Source organism: Apodemus sylvaticus, chromosome 7, assembly GCF_947179515.1.
Source record: "Apodemus sylvaticus chromosome 7, mApoSyl1.1, whole genome shotgun sequence".
Taxonomy (NCBI): domain Eukaryota; kingdom Metazoa; phylum Chordata; class Mammalia; order Rodentia; family Muridae; genus Apodemus; species Apodemus sylvaticus.
This window is the reverse complement of record NC_067478.1, coordinates 73,435,435-73,458,368: the sequence shown is the minus strand read 5'-3', so window position 1 is coordinate 73,458,368 and position 22,934 is coordinate 73,435,435. Positions and strand designations below refer to the sequence as shown.

At 39.5% G+C, this 22,934-nt stretch overlaps 1 protein-coding gene across 3 annotated transcripts in view; it reads right to left on the bottom strand.

Moving 5' to 3' along the window:
* Scaper (S-phase cyclin A associated protein in the ER) overlaps window positions 1-22,934 on the bottom strand; it is a 414,909-nt gene that overhangs the window by 129,716 nt on the left and 262,259 nt on the right. For all 3 annotated transcript variants that reach the window (XM_052188286.1, XM_052188287.1, XM_052188288.1), the window contains one exon: window positions 22,783-22,898. In XM_052188286.1, coding sequence (XP_052044246.1) covers window positions 22,783-22,898 — 116 coding nt within the window. The remainder of the gene's footprint in view (window positions 1-22,782; window positions 22,899-22,934) is intronic.

Genomic DNA, 22,934 nt, shown 5'->3' with positions numbered 1-22,934 from the left:
CTCCTGGGCATATATCCAGAAGGTGCTCTTACATGTAATAAGTACACATGCTCCACTATATTCATAGCTGCCTTATTTATAATAGCCAGAAGCTGGAAAGAACCCTGATGTTCCTCAACAGAGGAATGGATACAGAAATGTGGTATATTTACACAATGGCGCTATTAAAAACAATGAATTCATGAAATTCTTAGGCAAATGGATGGAACTAGAAAGTGTCATCCTGAGCGAGGTAACCCAGTCACAAAAGAACGCACATGGTATTCACTCACTAATAAGCGGATGCTAGTCCAAAAGCTCAAGATAAACAAGCTACAATTCACCCAGCATAGGAAGCTCAAGAAGAAGGTCTTAAGTGAGGTTGCTATGGTTCCTCCGAGAAAGGGAACAGAGGAATGGATACAGAAATGTGGTATATTTACACAATGGCGCTATTAAAAACAATGAATTCATGAAATTCTTAGGCAAATGGATGGAACTAGAAAGTGTCATCCTGAGCGAGGTAACCCAGTCACAAAAGAACGCACATGGTATTCACTCACTAATAAGCGGATGCTAGTCCAAAAGCTCAAGATAAACAAGCTACAATTCACCCAGCATAGGAAGCTCAAGAAGAAGGTCTTAAGTGAGGTTGCTATGGTTCCTCCGAGAAAGGGAACATAATACTCACCGGAGCAATAAGGGAGGCAATGTGTGGAGCAGAGTCTGAAGTAAAGGCCACCCAGTGACTGCCCTACCTGGGGATTCATTCTATAAACAGTCACCAAACCCCAACACTACAACAAGAAGCATGTACCAAAAGGAGCATGCCATGGCTGTCTCCAGAGGGGCCCTGCCAGAGCCTTACAAATACAGAGGCAGAAACTAGCAACCAACTATTGGACTGGGCTTGGGGTCCCCAACGGAGGATCTGGAGGGTGGTCCGGAGGAGCTGAAGGGGTTTACAGCCCCATAGGAAGAACAATGACTTCGGACACCCAGGCACCCCAAGACTCCCAGGGACTGAACCATCAACCAAGGGGTACACATAGTTCCAGCCAAAAATGTGGCAGAGGAATGCCTTGTTGGGCATCAGTGGGAGGAGTGGTCTTTGGTGAGGTAAAGGCTCAATAGAGGCCCCAACAAAGGGAAAGGGACAGGGGTATGAGGGTGGAGGGGAAGTGGGGGTGTGTCAGGTAGAGGGGCATATACATGGAGGCAGGGGGTGGGAGGAGGTGTTGGGAATCTTTGGGGAGGGGGCTTTTGGGAGGGGCGAATTGGGAAAGATTTTACCATTGGCAATGTAAATGAAGAAGATACTCTATAAAAATAAAATATAAAAAAATACAAGATAAGATTTTTGGTTTCTGTGATTGTCATGAGAATTAAATGACATAATAAAGTACTTAGGGCACTACTCAATAATTAGTATGACTCATGGCTATTAATGCTATTATTGTTATTTGATAAGAAGAGTAAGACTGCATTTGTTTTTTCATAATGTGTTTATGATTATAAGAATAATTATATTTGAGATGGTGACATACAAAGAAACAGTAAAAAACTTTTATGAAAAAAATAAAGTATTTGTAATGACATTATTTTTCTTTTCTTGTTAAGTATTTTGCCATAACACTTAGTGTCTTCTATAACACTAGGTTTGAATTTTTAAAAAGAGAATCAGAATTGTAGTGAGAAGCACAAAGCACAGGACAGAAAGCCACACCTGTCCTGCTGAAGTGGAAGATGGAAGGCCCTCCCTTCTCAGAGAATCTCAAGGCTCCCATAGAAACATTCTCTTGGAATGCAGGGGAAATTACTGCACTAAGAATAAGCTAACTTTTCCTCCAGCAGAGACCATTCTAAAGTGCCCTCAGATGGACCAGTGCCCAGGAGTTTCTGCTATCACTGTTTTGGGAGTCAGTTTCAGAAATCTCCCAAGACTTTTCAGAGTCACATCCTCTGTGCATTCCTTTCTAATAGAGAACAAACAATAAAAATGTATAATTCAAAAAATAGTGAACCATGTCTTATCCTATGGATATAAAAATTTAGTTCAACCAGTCTCTATAGTGTCCAACTTTCAGTAGCATAAACAATGTTTCTTGTGAGAAATCTTTGTTATAAGCTGCTGGAGAAAGGCTCCAGATGATTTAAACAGAAAACCTCACAAGTAGATTCTATACATTAAAGAATCTGGAGAATGCTTCCATGTCTGATACCCAAATCAAACACTACCGAACTGGCCTAAACAAGCAAAACAAATCCAGAATGTGACCAGGCACGATATGCCTCATCTTGAACGTGACTGTGGGCTTTACAAGCAGTAGCTTCCAAATCTTAAGACTAGAGTCTGGATACCCCAGCATTATTCATTAGCTCCAGGGTAAGGGCCTGGCTTTAGGCCTCAATCATGGACCTGCACAGACACATTAAGTCTGGGAACAAATGCCTGCTTGCTTCTTTCATATTTGCTGATTGTGATAAAATGGGAAAACGGAACTGAATGTTTTTAAGGTTTTCAAGCATACTGCCATACTCACACTGGCTTCCAGGAAAAAAAAAATTTTTTTTTATTACGAGAAGGCACCTTCCCTACACTCCAGGTTATGGCCAATACTGGCTACATGTTCATAAATTTGATAGCAAAATAAATGTTACTCCTTTTTGTTTTTATTTTTTAAAATAATCATACAACACACAACAAAACATATTTTTAATGTGTCTTCCCACATGGTTTCTCTGTGAGCCTATCCCCTGCCTGCATGCTTGTCTTTTTCTACCCCTGCTGGCCAATGTCCCTTTCGCTTTCATGCAACACATGCTCTATTACACACCCCAGGAGACTGCTCCTCTTCCCAGGACCCTTTCTAGTTTCAGGATTTACACATATTCATATATTCATATGTAAAGCCAGGATCCACAAATAAAAGAATATGCAGTAGTTGTCTTTCTGAGTCTAGACTTAACACAACCACATTCAGATCCATGAAGTTTTGGGCAATTTTAATATTTTTCTTGATGGTCTAATAAAATGCATAGTGTATGATATATACTACATTTTCTTTGCCCATTATCAGTTGATGAACATCTATGCTGATTTCCTTGTTTCTTGTTTTTTTTTTTTTTTTTGCTTTCATGATATAAAAGTACTTTCAAATTATAAAATTAGGTAATTACTCAAGTGTATGTTTTCAAAGTTATCACTAAGTGATAATTTTATGGTTTTTATAATTTATTCTATCAGTTCATTGCCAATTTATTTTGGTATGATGTATAAAACAGGAGCTTCAAGTTACTTTAACACTGTTAAGGTGAGTGAATACTGCCCTTCATGTATTTGCAATGACACTCATGGAGAGTGTCATTCCCTGGTTTCTTTGTCTAATTGATAATTGTCTTTATGCTAATATTATAGTGTTTATTATATAAGTTAATGGTAGGATTAATTTAATATACAAACTATAGATCTCTAAAAACTACTAAAAATCATATTAGAGTGCTGCAATGAATTGCAGAACTTTAGAACTATACCTTAGATGCCTTTGCTATTTATGTTTTTATAGTCCTGATTTTATTATTATTCTGTGTTTTATTCAATCAAATTCTTATAGCTTGTTATGAATTTTTAGTCAACAATTAAGAAGCAGACAGAAATACACATATATAAAAGAGTGACTTCTTTCACTATCCTCTGTGCTCACAAGGAAAATATTTTCTCTGATAAAGAATGCATCTAAACAGCCTTATGTTCACATAACTTGTTTAAGAAACTATGTTCTAATAAGAAAGAAGGGGAAAGGGAACCAAAACTTTGAGTGTGAGGAAAAACTTGGGTTTGCAGTGAAATTACTTGAAAGATAATCTTTATTTGAAGAGCACCTGGTTTAGAGTGCACACTGCTCAGAACCCAGCTTGGGTGGTCTGTCCAGCAGCCATCTCTGTAATTTTAAACGTGAATGATTTGAAGTACTTTTTTGACATCAAACAGAAAGCCTCAACTTTTCAAAGTATCTTCTCATGGCATATTCTGTCAAGATTACACTCTGGTGGTGGTAGAAATCTAAGATACAGATTTTCTTGCCCTAAATATACTTATGAACAAATTTCTTTTGTCACATTTTTATTTAAACTGAAAATGTTTCCTCTTCAAAACAGAGGACAGAAAAAAGCATTATGAAACCATGCCTTTTAGTGAGAGGTGGAGGCTCCTGCAACCCTTTTACATGTAAAAAAAAAAAAAGATTATAGCACACAACTAAAGTACATACTCAGTACATTAAGAGTCATTTAAGTGTAGGTCCTGACACAATGGCAGTAGGGTACTTTAACACTCTAAATTTATATCAAAGAGATCTAACAAACTTAAAATCAGCAACAAAATATCAGATCTAAATTATACTGTAGATCAAATGGATATAACAGGTATAGAATATACTGCTTAACAGACAGAATACACATTTTTTTTTCTTAAAAGCAGGTAGAACCTTCTCTATAACTGATCATATGAGAGGGCATAAAGCAACCTTTAGCAAATATACAGAACAAACAAACAGCAAAACAAAACTAATTTTTAACCTACCATTGGTACCATGGAGTAGAACTAGAAATCAGTAGGAGCAAGAGAAAAACTCAGAAACCACACAAAGATTTTTAAAAATTTATTCTTTAATCTTTTTTTACAGTCTAGACTTAATCTCCCTCCTTGTTCACCCTCTGACTGTTCCACATTTCATACCTCCTCTCACATCTCCAAGAGGATGTCCCCATCCCCCACTCCCTGGGGCCCAAGTCTCTCAAGGGTTAGGTACATCTTCTCTGACTGAGCCCAGACCCAGCAGTCCTCTGCTGTATATGTGTTGGGGGCCTTATATCAGGTGGTGTATGCTGATATTGGTTGATGGCTCAGTGTCTGAGAGATCCCAAGAGTACAGGTTAGTTTAGACTGCTGGTCTTCCTATAGGGTCGACCACCTCCTCACAGGAGGGGGTGGAGGGAGAAAGGGACCTGGGTGGGAAAAGGGACAGGGAGGGGAAGAGGTGAACATGATCAGGTATTGGGGTGGGGGAACAGGACTGAAACCCTGGGGGCCAGCAGAAAGAATCGAAACAGGCAACCTCGGATGGTAAGAGGTGCGTGTGTATGTGTGTGTGTGTGGGAGGGTGGACTCTAGAATGTACCAGAGACTTGGGAATGAGAGATTCTCAGGACTCAAAGGGAAATAACCTACAGTGGTGAGAGGGAACTTGTCGAGTCCAACTCCAGCAGAAAGACAGGGCATCAAGTGGAGGGATGGGGTGGCCATCTCACAGTCAAAAACTCTGACCCAAAATTGTTATTGTTTGAAAGAAATTATGGGGATAATGCAGGGACAAAAATGGAGAGGAGCCTGAGAAAAGGAGGTCCAGTGACTGGCACAAATTGGGATCCAGCCCAGGGGGAGACCCCCAGGGCCTGACACTATTACTGGTGCTATGGTGTGCTTACAAACAGGGGCCTAGCATGACTGCTGTCTTAGTCAGGGTTTCTATTCCTGCACAAACATCATGACCAAGAAGCAAGTTGGGGAGGAAAGGGTTTATTGAGCTTACACTTCCACATTGCAGTTCATCACTAAAGGAAGTCAGGACTGGAACTCAAGCAGGTCAGGAAGCAGGAGCTGATGCAGAGGCCATGAAGGGATGTTTCTTACTGGCTTGCTTCCCCTGGCTTGCTCAGCCTGCTCTCTTATAGAACCCAAGAGCACCAGCCCAAAGGTAGTACCACTCACAAGGGGCCCTCCCCACTTGATCACTAATTGAGAAAATGCCCACAGCTGGAGCTCATGGAGGCACTTCCCCAACTGAAGCTCCTTTCTCTGTGATAACTCCAGCCTGTGTCAAGTTGACACATGAAACTAGCCAGTACAATTGACCCCTTGTCAACTTGACACACAAACACATCACTATTAAGCCTCAACCCTTATTTTCTTATTCATCCCCAAGATCTAAATTACTTTAAAAGTCCCACAGTTTTTTACATATTAAAAGTTCAATCACTTTAAAATGTCCAATATCTTTAAAATTCAAAGTCTTTTAAAAGTTCAAAGTCTCTTAACTGTGGGCTCTACTAAAATACTTTCTTCCTTCATGAGGGAAACATATCAGGGCACAGTCACAACCAAAAGCAAAACTCAAAACTCCAATCATCCAATGTCTGGGATCCAACTCACAATCTTCCGGGCTCCTCCAAGGGCTTGGGTCACTTCTCCAGCTCTGCCCTTTGTAGCACACAGCTTGTCTTCTAGCCTCCAGCTGCCTGTACTCTACTGCTGCTGCTGTTCTTGGTGGTCATCCCATGGTACTGGCATCTCCAAAACGCTGCTATCTTCCACTGTAATTAGGCTTCACCAATAGCCTCTCATCAGGGTTACAAGCCTCTGCTCCTATGCATGACACCTTCAAGTCCTGGGCCATCAATTGCAACTGAGGCTGCACCTTCACCAATGGCCTTCCGTGGCCTCTCACTGTGCCAAGAGCCTCAGCTGCTCTTCATGACCCCTTCATGCCTTCAAAACCAGTACCATCTGGGTGACTCTTACACAGTACTAAGTCCAGCCACAGCACAAAATACAACTGTGGCTATCTCTGGAACATACTCTCTGTGCTCTCAGAAAACACTTCCCAGAAGATTTCATCTCAGTGATGCTGGTCTCTTCTTAATTTCTTAGCTCCACCTAACCAGCATCAATAGTCCCAGTAACACAAAGGTTTGCTTTAGGGGTTCTGGTATCTTGTTACTCACAGCTGATTCTTCAGCCCCAGCTAACCAAAACCACAGAATCTTCACAATCAAAGCAAGGCCACTGTAAGAGTCTTTAATTTTCCTTCTGAAATTTCACAAGCCAGGCCTCCATTTTCTGCACTGTTCATAACATTGTCTTCCAAGCTCCTACAGAACTTTCCACAGCTTTTCTAGCTCAAAGTTCCAAAGTCCTTCCACAATCCTCCCCAAACCATGATCAGGTTGTCACAGGAATACCCCACTACACTGGTACCAATTTGTTTTAGTCAGGGTTTCTATTCCTGCACAAACATCATGACCAAGATACAAGTTGGGGAGGAAAGGGTTTATTGAGCTTACACTTCCACATTGCAGTTCCTCACTAAAGGAAGTCAGGACTGGAACTTAAGCAGGTCAGGAAGCAGGAGCTGATGCAGAGGCCATGGAGGGATGTTTCTTACTGGCTTGCTTCCCCTGGCTTGCTCAGCCTGCTCTCTTATAGAACCCAAGAGCACCAGCCCAAAGGTGGTACCACCCACAAGGGGCCCTCCCCACTTGATCACTAATTGAGAAAATGCCCCACAGCTGGAGCTCATGGAGGCACTTCCCCAACTGAAGCTCCTTTCTCTGTGATAACTCCAGCCTGTGTCAAGTTGACACACAAAACTAGCCAGTACAACTGCCCTCTGAAAGGCCCAACAAGCAGCTGAAAGAGTTAGATGTAGATATTTATACCCAACCAATGGACAGAAACTGCTGACCCCTGTGGTTTAATTAGGAAAAAGTTAGAAGAAGCCATACAAAGATATGGAATCACTGAAGAAACCAAGAAGGAAGTTAAAAAATTCCAAAACCTGGTGAGCATAGTGGCAAATACCTTTAATGTTAGCACAAGTAGAGGCAGGTGGATCTCTGTGAACTCAGGGCCAGCCTGGTATATAGAGAAAATTACACCCTGTCTCAAACAAAAATCCTACAAGGAAAAAATGATAGCATTATCTTCTATCAGAACCCCTGGGCTACAGTCAAGGCAGTCCTAGGCAGAAAACTTCACAGCTGTGAGTTTTAATACTCACATTAAAAACATTAGCAAGATCTCAAATTAATAATGTTATGGTATACCTAAGGCTCTAGAAAAATTAAATAGCCAAACCTAGAGGAATTAATGAATCAGATAAAAATAATACATAGTACTAATGAAGTAAAAATTAATCTTAAAAAAATTAGCAAGACAGACAAACACAGAAAGAGACAGAGACACAGAGAGAGACAGAGAGAGAGAAGAAGAAGAGGGGGAGGAGGAGGAAGAAGAGGAAGAGAAGGAGGAAGATGGAGGAGGGGCAGGAGGAAGAAGAGGGGGAAGAGGAGGAGGAGGAGGAGAAGGAAGAGGGGGAATAGTTAAACCCAACTTAATCAAATAACTAAAAAGAAAGTTGTTAAAACAGACTCCAGTGAAGTCCAGAAAATCATTTGCGAATACTTTGAAAGCTTATATTTTTAAAAAGCTGAAAAACAGAAGGAATAGAGAAATTTATAAACTCACATCATCTACTGAACTTAAATTCAGAAGATATAAACAACTTAGACTACTCACAAGCAAAAAGAGTGAAGCAGGAATTAAGTCTCTATGCAAAGAAAAGCTCAGTGCCAGACGGATCCACTACTCAATTTATTAAACACATAAGGAAGCTCTATCACCTTAAACTGTTTTACAAAATATAAAGTGAAGGAACACTACCAAATTCATTATATGAGGCCTAAACTACCCTGATGTTAAAACTGGATCAAGACTTTATAAGAAGAGAATCTACAGAGTAATGTCCCTGATGAATATTTATGTCAACATTCTCATATATGTATATGTATGTCTATATTTCTAAATGTATAGATCTTAAAATAAGTTAGGTCATTTGGGTTGATAATATTTCTCACACAAGGCACAGATTAATGGAAACTCAGTTCTAGACACAAGAAACTTCCTTTTGAGTTGTTTGGTCAGGGTAATCCAACAAATACCCCAAAGAATATAGGGTTTGGCTATTGCCCATAATTACGTCCGAGAGGTGGAAGATAGTAAGTCTCTTTTGTTGAAGTTACCACAAACATCTGACACAGAACTGGTAATATTCCATCTGGATCTGACCTGAAAGCTTCCTGCCTGAGGTCTAGCATTTATGGTACCAGAAGGTACTATGCAAATTGTCAAGAGAATGTGATGTCTATGAACTACAACAGTTGCTAGCATGGCAAGATAGCCCTAAGGGTGCAATAGTGGAACTCTTATCTTGGCAGTAATCAACAGTTGTCTAATTGGACTTAAGGTCTGCTCAACAAAAAGGAAAGCATATTTGGTACTGTGTACCAACTATCAATGGCTAATACACTTGTGGAAATTAGAAAAAAGTTACTAGACCAGCTTAATATCTAACTTCTTTCAAAACATATCCATAGATTTGTATACATGCAGTTGCCTCTTCAAAAAAAAAAAAAAAAAGCTGTGTGCAAATACAGAGATAATGACAGAAAAGTTTAACTGGCCAATATACAAAGATCAACTCATCTTGGGGTGCCCAGCCCCAGTTGACAGATCTATAACACAACTCTTACATCTTTGGCACAGGAAACATCACAGAGGAGAGGCAGAAAGATTATAAGAGTTAGAGGACCAAAGAATCTGAAGTGAGATTGTATCTCGTAGAAGTGACAAGGAAGGTTCTCACTCATGATACCTCAACAACATGGCTGCCTAAGCAAAACCGAACAAGGACAATACAAACAAACACAGTAAACAAGACAAAAATCTCATGGGGTCTCATCCCCAAACAAAGAATAGCAGACAGGTAACTCATGAGAGGGAGAATTAGTCTCTCCCAGGGATGAGCCCCTTAATTGGTTATCCAATACCAAGTGGTAAGCCCTGAAATCCTATACATACAAACAACACCGAATGATCTCAGCAGGTTGCATTAGAGGGACAAAACAGAAGGGGGAAATGACATAGATATGCTTTAATTAAAATAAAAAATTCTCAGAAAAATTTGAAAATCAGGTTCAAGAGCACATTAAGGTCATACAACACGACAGACTGGATTCATTCCGGAGAAGAAAGATTGGTTTAACATATGGAAATCAATAAATTAATATACTATATAAACAAAGTTAAGGACACAAATCAAGCAGTCACTCTAACAAATGTAGACAAGGCATCTGACAAAGTTCAAAGTGCCTTCATGATAAAAATCCTGAAAAAATTAGGATCAGACAGACCATTTTTCAACACAATAAAGGCATATGACAAACGTCTAGCAATCATACCAAATGGAGAAAAACTGAATGAAACCAGAGTGCTCACTCTGAATTTTCATTCAAAATACTAACCAAATCTTACTTGAAGTAATGAGGCAAGAGAAATACATAAAAGTGATACAAGCAAAGGAAGCAATCAAACTCTCCTGATTTGCAGATACCATGATTCTGTAATTAAAAGGCCTTACAGATTTCACCAGAAAGTTTTTAGATATAAGCACTTTTAGTAAAGTTACAAGATACAAAATTAACTTGTAAAAATTAGTATTTTTTTCTGTATAATAACAAAATTCGCTGAGATAACCTATACACAGCAGCTTCAAAAAATATGAAATACCTAGGAATACACCTAAGCAAGGTGGTAAACGACCTTTACAATGAAAGCTTCAATAACTGGAAAAAATAAATTGTTAAAGACATCAGATGACAGAAAGACCGCCAAACAAACTTGTATTAGAATTAATATCATGAAAACTGGGTATATTAACAAATATAATCTACAAAGTCAAAGCAATTCATCAAAAACTCAAATGACATTCTTCACATAACTAAAAATATCCTAAAATTAGTGTGGAAACACAAGAATCAAGGACAGCCAAAGCAATCCTAAGGAGAAAGAATAAATAATACTGGAGATACCACAATATTTGATTTCAAATTATTCTTAAGAGCCACAATGACAAAGACAGCATAAGACTGATTCAAAAACAGACTTCCAAAGGAATGAAACAGCACCCATTATAGAGCATCCCAAAACAAATCCAAACAGTTATAGACTTCTAATTTTTCACAAAGATATAAAAATATACACTGGAAAAGGTCCATCCAACAAGTAATACTGGGGGAAAAAAAAAGGAATGAAACTGGTCCATCAATGATTAATAGGTAAAAATCATATGTGGTACATATATACAAAGCAATTTTATGTACCTATAAAGAAAAATGAAATCATGCCATCTGTAAGAAAATAACATAGTTATCATTATGTTAAATGACACAAGCCAGTTTCAGAAAGACAGATACTGTTTTTCTCTCATGTTTCTAAATGTATTTGCATGTGTGTGCATGTTTGTTTAGGTTTTAAAAGCAGAAAAGGAATTATGAAAACAGAGGAAGAGACCTTATAGAAGAGGAAGAAAGACAGAGCATGTATGACATGAAAGCTAGAGGAGGGACAATCAGAGGAAAAACAGCAGACTGTTATGACAGTGTTGGAGGATGTGGGAGGCAATGGGAAAGAGAGATCAGTAAGAATAAATATACTTCTATGCAAATGTCATAACAAATTTATTATTTTCTGTGGTAAGTTAAAAAATTAAAATGATGTTTTTATAATTAGAAACATTGTAGAGCTCTTGTTTTATTGATACTTCGTAAATAAGATGTCTCTCTAGCAACAAACTTAGAGAAAAAATAATGCTAAAAGTTAAACAGGAAAAATTTTTTCAATTTTGACATTTTGACAACAGAGAATTTAGACGTGATGAGTTTTTACTGAAATTGATAAATTTGACAGTTCAGAGTATTTGTTGTGGATGAAAGGCTAACATTTCTACCATTTGGCCTGTTTTACTCTTTAGGTTACTTTTAAAAATCATATTTGTTTTTCATGTGCCACCATATACTGGCCAAAGGACAACCTGTGGGAGTCTTTTCTCTCTTCTAGCATGTGGGATTCAGGTATCAGCTCCCTCACTGTCCCACATCCTGTCGAAGCTAGTATAAACCCACACTGCCTCTCTTGCTACTCTGCTGTCCTTCAAGATCCTTTGATATTTAAGTGTGGACCAATGGATGACTTAAACACCCAAACAACCATCTGCTCAAGAAGGGTCTTTTCCAGCGTGTTAATACTGTTTACTAATCAACTTTCATTGCATCAATTATTAATCAACTGTTAATATTGCACAATATATATATAATAAAATATAAAATGTCAATGAAATTAAAATTAACTTTAAAACAATTTTCCTAACTATAATGATTCCTCAGAGCAAGAAAATTTCAACTACATGTGATATTTCCAAAGGTTTTGTTTTAAACTGATTAGGCACATAGAGAATAACCAATTTTAGTGTCTCATAGAGGCAAATTTTAATTTTAGATGAAAAATCATATATAATTAAAGCACTGATTTAATAATACCTTCTCTATTTCCTCAAATTAAGCTCTGACTTAGAGGTTTTAACTATGTTGACAGATCACCATAATGCATTAAAATGTATGTTGAAGCCTACATGATTGTGGCAAATGATCATTTCGATGTGTGCATATCGGCAAGAATTTTATTGAGTAGTTTTGCATTGATATTTATAAGGGAAATTGGCCTGAAGTTTTCTTTGTTGAATCTTTGTGTGGTTTCAGTATCAGTAAAATTGTGGCTTCATAGAAATAGTTGGGCAGTGTTCTTTCTGTTTGTTTTGTGGAATAATTTGAAGAGTATTAGGTCTTCTTTGAAGGTTTGATAGAATTCTGCACTAAAACAATCTGGTCCTGAGCTTGTTTTTTGGTTGGGAGACTTTCAATGACCACTTCGATTTCTTTGGGGTTATGGGATCATTTAGATGGACTATCTGATCCTGATTTAACTTTGGTATTTGCTATCTGTCTAGGAAATTGCCCATTTCCTCCAGATTTTCCAGTTGTGTTAAGTATAGGCTTTTGTAATAGGATCTGATGATTTTTTGAATTTCCTCAGTTTCTGTTGTTATATCTCCCTTTTCATTTCTAATTTTGTTAATTTGGATATTGTCTCTGTGCCCTCTGGTTAGTCTGGCTAAGGGTTTATCTATCTTGTTTTTTTTTTCAAAGAACCAGCTCCTGGTTTGTTGATTCTATGTATAGTTCTTTTTGTTTCTACTTGGTTGATTTCAGTCCTGAGTTTGATGATTTCCTACAGTCTACTCCTCTTGGGTGTATTTGCCTCTTTTTGTTCTAGAGCCTTCAGGTGTTAAGCTGTTAGGGTATGCTCTTTCCAGTTTCTTTTTGGAATAGCCTTCCTACACTCAAAGGATAAACAGGCTGAGAAAGAAATTAGGGAAACGACACCCTTCACAATAGTCACAAACAATATAAAGTATCTTGGTGTGACTCTAACCAAACAAGTGAAAGATCTGTATGACAAGAACTTCAAGTCTCTGAAGAAAGAAATTGAAGAAGACCTCAGAAGATGGAAAGATCTCCCATGCTAATGAATTGTCAGGATTAATATAGTAAAAATAGCCACCTTGCCAAAAGCAATATAAAAATTCAATGCAATCCCTATCAAAACCCCAACTCAATTCTTCAGAGTTAAGATAAAGCAATTCTCAAATTCATCTGGAATAACAAAAAACCCAGGATAGCTAAAACTATTCTCAACAACAGAAGAAGTTCTGAGGCAATCAGTATCCCGGACCTCAAGCAGTACTACAGAGCAATAGTGTTAAAAACTGCATGGTATTGTTCAGTCACAGGCAGGTAGATTAATGGAATACAATTGAAGATCCAGAAATGGACCTACATACCTATGGTCACTTGATCTTTGACAAAGGAGCTAAAACCATCCAGTGGAAAAAAGATAGCCTTTTCAACAAATGGTGATGGTTCAACTGACAGCTAGAATGCAGGAATGCAAATTGATCCATTCTTATCTCTACTAAGCTCAAGTCCAAGTGCAACAAGGACCTCCACATAAAACCAGACACACTGAAACTAATAGAAAAGAAACTGGGGAAGAGCTTTGAGGACATGGGCACAGGGGAAAATTTCCTAAACATAACACCAATAGCTTATGCTCTAAGATCAAGAATTGGCAACTGGGACCTCACAAAATTACAAACTTTCTGTGAGGCAAAGGACACTGTCAATAGGATAAAATGGCAAACAACAAATTGGGAAAAGATCTTCACCAACCCTACATCTGACAGAGGGCTAATATCCAATATATACAAAGAACTCAAGAAGTTAGACTCCAGAGAGCCAAATAACCCTATTAAAAATGGGGTACAGAGCTAAACAAAGAATTTTCACCTGAAGAATACTGAATGGCTGAGAAGCACCTAAAGAAATGTTCAACATCCTTAGTCATCAGGGAAATGCAAATCAAATCAACCCTGAGACTTCACCTCACACCAGTCAGAATGGCTAAGATCAAAAACTCAGAAGACAGCAGGTGCTGGCGAGGATGTGGAGAAAGAAGAACCAACACTCCTCCACTACTGGTGGGACTGCAAGCTGGTACAATCACTCTGATAATCAGTGTGGCAGTTCCACAGAAAACTGGGCATGATACTACCGGAGGACCCTGTTATACCACTCCTGGGCATATACCCAGAGGATTCCCCAGTATGTAATAAGAACACATGCTCCACTATGTTCATAGCAGCCCTATTTATAATAGACAGAAGCTGGAAAGAACCCAGATGTCCCCCAATGGAGGAATAGATACAGGAAATGTGGTATATTTACACAATGGAATACTACTCGGCTATTAAAAACAATGAATTTATGAAATTCTTAGGCAAATTGGTGGAACTGGAAAATATCCTAAGTGAGGTAACTCAATTACAAAAGAACACACATGGTATGCACTCACTGATATGTGGATATAAGCCCAGAAGCTCAGACTACCAAGACACAATTCACAGATCAAATGATGCACAAGAAGAAGGAAGAACAAAGTATGGATACTCTGGTCCTTCTTAGGAGGGGGAACAAAATACTCACAGAAGGAGATACAGAGACAAAGTGTGGTGAAGAGACTGAGGGAAAGACCATCCATATACTACCCCACTTAGTGATCCATCCCATATACAGTTACAAAACCCAGACACTATCATAGATGCCCACAAGTACTTGCTGACTGGAGCTGGATATAGCTGTCACCTAGGAGGCTCTGCCAGTGCATGACAAATACAGAGGGGGACACTGTATTTGTCCACTGAACTGAGCACAGGGTTCCCAATGGGGGACTTAGAGAAAGGACCCAAGGAGCTGAAGGGGTTTGCAGCGCCATAGGAGGAACAATGATATGAACCACCCAGTACTCCCAGAGCTCCCAGGGACAAAAACATCAACCAGCTCGTACCCCTGGTGTTACCCATGGCTCCAGATGCATTGGCAGCAGAGGATGGCCTTGTTGGACATCAACAGGAGGAGAGTGTAGGGGAATACCAGGACAGGGAAGTGGGAGGGGATTGACTAGGGAACAGGGGGAGGGGAGATGGCTTATGGGACTTTGGGAGGGGACACCAGGAAAGGGGAAATCAATTAAAATGTAAATAAAAATATATCTAATTAAAAAATGTAGGTTGAATACTAAACTAGTATGCTATTTTTAAATTATAGTGATAAGGCATTATTTACACTGCTAATATTAATGTGATATAAGGCAGCTATTATAAAGTCTTTAAACCTGTTCTTAAATAGGACTCTGTCACGTAATTTAAACTTCACAATTAAACATGCTGGCTCTGGAGAAGACCCCAGGTGGTTTGCAGTGCTAAAACAGCAGATTAAAGTTGACACAACTAATTTCTTTACTTTAATCTTATTAGTGGTTCAACAGCTGTCAACTGTAATCATCTCTCCAAAAAATCCTTTGAGACATAAACAAAATATCTTAGTACATCAAATGAAGAAATGAATATATATCAATCACTATGGCTAACTAGCTTCAAAAATATTTTATTTTGTCCACTACAGCAAGTTAATTTTTATAATGAAATCAAATATATCTAGAAATTTAAATAATTTTTATTTTTCTAGTACTTTAAAAACCAACTTTGTCTGTACATTAATATAATATTCCTATATATGAATATAAAATTATTTAACAGTAAGTTATATTCTTAAGTCTTCGAGAGCGGTGAATAGTATTTTGTTAACATTACTGAGGGTTTATGATATAGTAGGCACAGTGGGGTGTGACATGGGTCCCAACCCTGTGAAAAGCTACATCTGGATTCATGAGAAGGCAATTCTACTCTAAAATTTATCCTGTTCTATTGAAAGTCTATCCTAAAAAAGGTAGTCAATATACAGAAATCTTGAATTTCCTTTTCTGAATATAACTGTTATGTTTCTCCTGAACATTATACCTTCTTCACACAGTTTCAAGTGATTTTGTTTCACTTATGTACCTGTTAGTTGAAAAAGAAATGATGGCTACAGACCATCTCCCACACCCAGCATCCATACCCAACTATCAAAAGCATAAGCCAAAACCAATCAAACAATGGTCTTCTCACAGTAACAGTATAAACAGTAACAACAAAACCTCTGCAACTGACATAGCTCACAGCAGCTTAAAAAATTTTACCAATAAATTTGTTTTCATTTTACTAAAGCGGTAAGCATTTACATTACACCATAGTATACATCTACAATATAGCAGTACAGATAGCACTGCCCCTGATAAATTCTAGCTTTAAGAGATATGCAACTAAATGTTCTCAATACTAACACTTTAAACTGCATCAATCTTTTTTGTTTTATTGTATGATATGATACTGAACATACTTATTAGTTTCATATTCTCAAAAATGGTAAAAAGGTTTTTTTTTGATGACAGAAATCAATACAGACCTCAGAATAAAAGAAATTCAACAAATACAAGTTGATAAAGTTATTTTTTGGTGACACTAGGCAGGCAATATGAATGTGACAGTTTCAGTTCAGATGGGGAGGAAACCATGTTCTTTTCTAACTTTAGTGTCTTTATCTTCATAAACTGATACTTTGATATAAATATAACAGTCTGCAGTTATGAAATAAATGTATTATACAATACATAATAATAAATGTATTATGTGACAGCCCTACATGGAAAGCAAGTGCCTTCATGCAGATAGGGTCACACCAAAGGTGCAACACCGCAGCTCTTATCACAGCACATGTACCCAATCCCATGCAGTGTAACTGTTCTAGCTATGCAGGAGTACTTTCTAGTAGCAGTTTGGTGTAGAGCTGAGCAACTGCCCCTCCTTGCATAAAATGTGTCTTACTTTTCATGTATGAGAGAGGATTAAAGATAGTATGGCACCCTGAAAGCCTGTATCTACTGCTTGAGTATGCTGAGTTTTAGGTAGATGGATAATAGGGTTTCCTTGAGATGAACAGAACTAAGAAAAAAAAAAAGCCTGTCCTGAAATGGTACAAACGAGCTATTTATTCCTTTTGTTAAATACAGCGAAATTTTACTCCTTTCATTAAACATTGTCTTATAAAATATGGTACCATATGGAACCTATTTTCTAGTTGTTAAAACTACAGCTAATTTTAATAATAAATATATTAATGCACAAAAAGAGCTTCATGCTATACCTGCAACATCATCGTTTTTTAGCTGAATTATGTTGCTAGGATTGGAGGTGAGAACATGAAGAGAGGAAGAGAAGCATATGTGGATAACTTCTCTGTGAACCCTTGAACTCTGTGATCCTTAAACTACTTAACTTTACTTTCAAATTAGGCAATTAGCTTCTAGTGTCAGATACTGGTTTTCCAAGTTGGGATTGAAAAGTAGAAAATGGAAGTTCAACTAGTCCTGGCTTATTGGAGGTACGTTCATTAGTTCTCACTGAATGTTTAAATATTCCCTGGAAAAACTTTCTCTCTTTATTATTGCTTTCAACAATGAACATTCATCCAGTCCTCTTTTACATGAGAGACTTTGAAGGAACAACTATGGCTTTGTAAGGAAGGCTCTGTACTACAACCCAGGATTTTCAATCCAGTCTAGAGTTACAAGAATCTTTAGTACTTATATTTAATTTTGGCTGGGAGGCAAAGAAAGGTAAGGTACTGAAAATGAGAAGAGTAATATAACTATCCTGAAATGAGTACCAGTCTTGCTCCCAGGGCAGGGAACAAGCCAGAGACTAGACGAAATCAGCTTGGGACCATGGACTGAAGTCTGGAGTGAGACTGAGACAGAAGACCCTCTAATGGGTCTCTTTGGGCCCCAAACAATAGCCAGATGGGCACCATGGGGCCTAGACAGGGAGCTAGCCTGAGATGACCACCATTCTGGTGCCACAAAAACCTGGAGGGAAGACCATGCCTGAGATGAATTCTGCTTGGTGCCAATATACAATCAGGACATAGTATTCCTGAGACCATCCCAGACACTCGGGGTCCCCAGGCACCAATAAAAGGAACAAGTAAGTGGTGGAGAAATGGAAGAGAGAAGGAAACAGAAGGATGTGGGCACATCTAGGGGTAGTAAGGAACAGCTTGTAGCAGCAGGAATCTGTTACCACCAAAGACCAGGAGGACATCCTGGTCTGGGTTGCCACTCAGTGATGTTAATGTCTGAGGGCTGTGCAGAACTGGCTTCACCCCTCACTTGGGCATCCTGGAAGAGCTGACCCTGAGGCTACTGAGGCAGCTGCAGCACTCGGGAGTGGAACACTGCTGGAGTTGCTGGTGAGCCAGCTGAGGATGCAAGTATGGGAAAGCTGGCCCTGCCACTGTTTTCCAGGTGGTAGTATGGATGAGAGAGAAATACCCTCCTCCCCATTTGTCCCTTAACATCTATGGCAGGTCAGAGACCTGGTCCTGGGGTCACGAGAGCAGTTCCTGTCCCTCACCACTGCAGCATTTGGGAAAGCAGGCTCTGTTCCTCACCTGGGCAGTACAGTAGAACTGGTGTCACTTAGTAGTGGGTGCAGGTAAGCCAGCCCTGAGGGCATAGGCATGGGAGAGCTGGCCTGCCACTTGTCTGCTATGTGTGGCATAGGTGAGGGAGAAATGTTCTCCGGGCCTCTTGCCCCTTGCCACCTACAGCAAGTAGGAGTTCTGGCCCTGGAGTCAAGACAGCAGGAACTTCCTGTCACCTGCTGCAGCACTCAGCAAAGCAGGCCCTGCACTTCACCTGGGCAGCCCAGTAGAGTATGCCCTGGATGTGGGGGATGTGGGTGAACTGGACCAGAGGCATGAGCACAGGAGAGCCATCCAGCCCTGCCTGTCTGCTGGGAGGTGGTATGGATGAGGAAGAGATAGCCTCTTCCCTGCCCTTATCTCTTGTCATCTAAGACTGGCCCTGGGGTCATGGGGGTGAGAAAACTTGCTGTGTCCCTCGCTGGCTGCACCTGGGCAACAGGCGAGAGCTGGCCCTGGTTTTGGGGGGTTTGGTGAGCACCCAGGGCACGAGAGTGTAAGAGCTGGCAGGCTGACCAGCTTAGATACCTCTCAGGCCCACATCCAAGACTTTGAGTTGGTCCACCCCAACATCTCCCCCATTGATGAGCTGCTGGAGCACATGAAGGGGCTGCTTCTACAGGTCCAAAGCTGCAGGACCTCCATGACACAGGCCAATGGCAGGATATCTGAGAGGAGTCCCAGTGGGGATCCAGTAATGAGAGAGTAGTAGAAGCCAGAGGCTACCAACAAGTCATTGTAATGAACATTTGCAAGTGAAGAAGTATGGATAAAAGGGCGTACTATGGGACACAGTATGACAAACTATAGCTTCTATAAAGAGATATTTTTTCTCTGATGGGGAGTAGATTGCAAGGGTGGAGGGAAAATATGAGGGTAGGGGCGATGGTTAGTACTGGGGTGCATGATATGAAATTCAAAAAGAATCAATGGGAGGGGAGCCCCTTGGTCATGTGGAGGCTTGATGACCCAGCATAGGGATGCTAGGGCACTGAGATGTGAGTGAGTAGGCAGGTGAGGGAGCACCCTCACAGAGGCAGGGAGGGGGGATGGGGGTTTTGGAGGTGAAACTGGGAAGAGGGATAGCATTTGAGATGTAAATAAATAAAATAACCAATAAAAATTTTTAAAAAGTTAAAGAGTAAGGTTATTGAAAACTCTATCACGAATCCAGAAGAAAATGAACAACCAGCCTCAAGAGGAAAAGGGCAGTTCCAGTTGTGGGACAGACATGCTTTATTCTCAGCACATTCATGTCTTATTAACAGGTTCGGCTCTCTCTCTCTCTCTCTCTCTCTCTCTCTCTCTCTCTCTCTCTCTCTCTCTCTCTCTCTGTGTGTGTGTGTGTGTGTGTGTTCCTTAAACAGACTCTCTGTAATTCCTCCATATTGAAGTATAGAGAGTCCTATAATGGCATCCCAGAAGTTACCATTTATGATCTTTCAAATTTAAATACCCCAAAAAAAGAACTTCAAGACTTAGAATTTCTCAAGTGTAAGTTCCTGAGAGAGACGGGATCAGTTTAACATTTTGTGTTGGATTACAAATCTTCTATTGCTAGTTGGCTTATAGACTGGTTGTTCTCAAGTCACTTCTTTTTTAATATAGACCTATATAAGAGTGTTCACTAATAACTATATCATAGAGTCAATAATAGGTTATCTTGAAATCTCTGCCCAATTCAGTCCAACTTAGCCTCAGCCAGATTATTTTTAGGACAAGGTTAAAAAGCATCCACAATCTTTGCCAAAATATCAAAAGAATGGTCTTTTGCCCGGTTGTTAATATTGTTCCCATTTGAAACATCTTGAGGTGGGCCTCCATGGTTCACATTGATCTCTACTGTCTTCCAAATTCCTACTAGAATGGTCCTTTAAATTCTGTGTATAGCATTTACCTGCCTTCCTAATCCAAAGCATTTCTATTCGGGCCTTGGACCCAATCATACAGAGGGTGATTATTCCTGGAACATCTGTGCCACTACTTCACCAGTACTTATTTAAAAAAAATGTCCAACATCTTTCACCATCAGGAAAATGTACATTAAAACTACTCTGAGATTTCCATCTTATCTCAGTCAGAATCGTCATGATCAAATGAACAATTAACAATCACGTAGAAAAGGGGAGATACTAAATGCTGCAGGTGGTAATGGGGACCATTATGATCATACTGGAAATCAGTGTGGAAGCTATTCAGAAAACTCAAGGACCACATGATCAAGCTACACCCATCTTGGGTATATACTCAAGGACTCTATATCTTAGCTCACAGAGATACTTGTGCTTCCTTGTTCATTGCTGCTCTATTTACAAGACCTAAGAAACTGAAAGAGCCTAGGTAACCATCAACTAATGAATGGGAGCTGGAAATATAGTATATTCACACAATACAGTATTATTCTGCTTCTAAGAAAAAAATAACTTTTGAAATCCTTAGTTCCATAATTCTTAATTACACCTTAGGAAATCTTTAGGGGGCACTGGGGGATGGTAATTATTTGTTTTGAGATTGAGAGCTTCCTGCTCTTACAGAGAAAGTAAGTTTAATTCCCAGTGCCCATACTGTGCAGTTCATAACCAACTGTTTTACCAGGTCCAGAGGATCCAATTCTTTGCTTTTGTGTACACACACACACACACACACACACACACACACACACACACAGAGAGAGAGAGAGAGAGAGAGAGAGAGAGAGAGAGAGAGAGAGAGAAAGAGGAATGAGAGAGAGAGAGAGAGAGAGAGAGAGAGAGAGAGAGAGAGAGAGAGAGAAAATAACAATTATTTTAAAATAAGGAAATATGGAAGAAAATACTATTTTTTGGAAGCTACCTAGCAATAGCTCCAGGGTAAAGCAAGGCTTTGAAACTGCTATATGAAATAATGGAGATGAACAAGGTAGTAAGAGAAAGGAGCAGGGAGAGGGTCATCTGTTTACAGAACCCAGAGTTGCTGGCCAGGGATGCATCAGGCTTATAGTCAGACAGTCATGGAATTTCAGAGTTCAAAATGGTGATTGTTTCTAGACAATGGCTTAAGTCTTCTGCTTATCATGAGGAAATTAAATAATACAGTATAGCCTAAGCCAGCAGCTCTCTAGGTAAGAGCCATACAACATCACAGGAAGCAGGGGGCAGTGAAACAGGGTAAGATGAAAACTGGTTCATGCTGATGTCTAGTAAAAATTCATCAGGGATAAAAAGGATTGGGGCAGTCTGAGAGCAAATAGGGTAAGAAGGCACAAAGGACAGTTCAGGGCCACATCAGGAATTTGGGCAGAAGAACAGCTAGAAAGAAAATGAGGAAGTAGCTCTAAATTTTCCCAGTGACATTACCAGTAGTCAAAGCTACAGTAATTTAAGAATTTCTTTTACCTTTCTGTGAATAAGCAACATAGCACACTCAGCTCTAACACTCTAGCTCTGAGACATTCAGACAGTAGAGTTATGATCTTGAGTTTATGCTCAGACAGAGGAAACAGAGTCACTACTAGAGGTCCACAGCTCCCAACACTGACTTCTATCTGTGGCAGTATAAAGCTGAAAATTCAACTCTATTGATAATGAAATGAGTTCTCCTCCTGGCACTGTGGTCAACTGTTGCCAACATTGGTCTAGACTCTCAGGATCTTTATGACAAAGTACTATTTACCATTAGTGACTAAAGTGCAATCCAGTTTCCAGTAATTTGTCTGGGACTCCAGACTCTGGCAGTCTTGGCCATAGAAAATTCTTCCTGACTTTGAGGATTTCTGTAGATTCCCAGGCTCAAGCCCAGACTATGGACTCACCCCTTTCACACACAGCACACAAGGTTAGCTTTCTTTCACTCCTATTCGAGGGTTTCATTAGCTCTTCTTGGTTTGGGAATAGAGTCAATCACACAGTAATTTCCTTATACGGCTTCCTAGGCTCAATTTGAATTCTGTAAATGAAGTCAAGTACCCGTTTTTCTCCTTAATGTGAGGTGCAAGCTTTTGCTATTCAAGCCTAAGTACACATATAATTTTCCAGTGTTTCCCCCATATGGAAACCACAGGGCAGAAATTACTTACAAATGAAACATGAAAAACAATTAAGAAACTATACTTACTTAGGAGGAATTCGTGAAACCATGTTCATGTTTGTGGCTGGGGCCACTACTTGAAGGATGTTTTCAAGGGCTGTTAATCCACCAGCAACTTGAAATGCAATCTGATCTGCCACATTCTAGACAGAAACACAGACAGAAGTTAGCACAATACC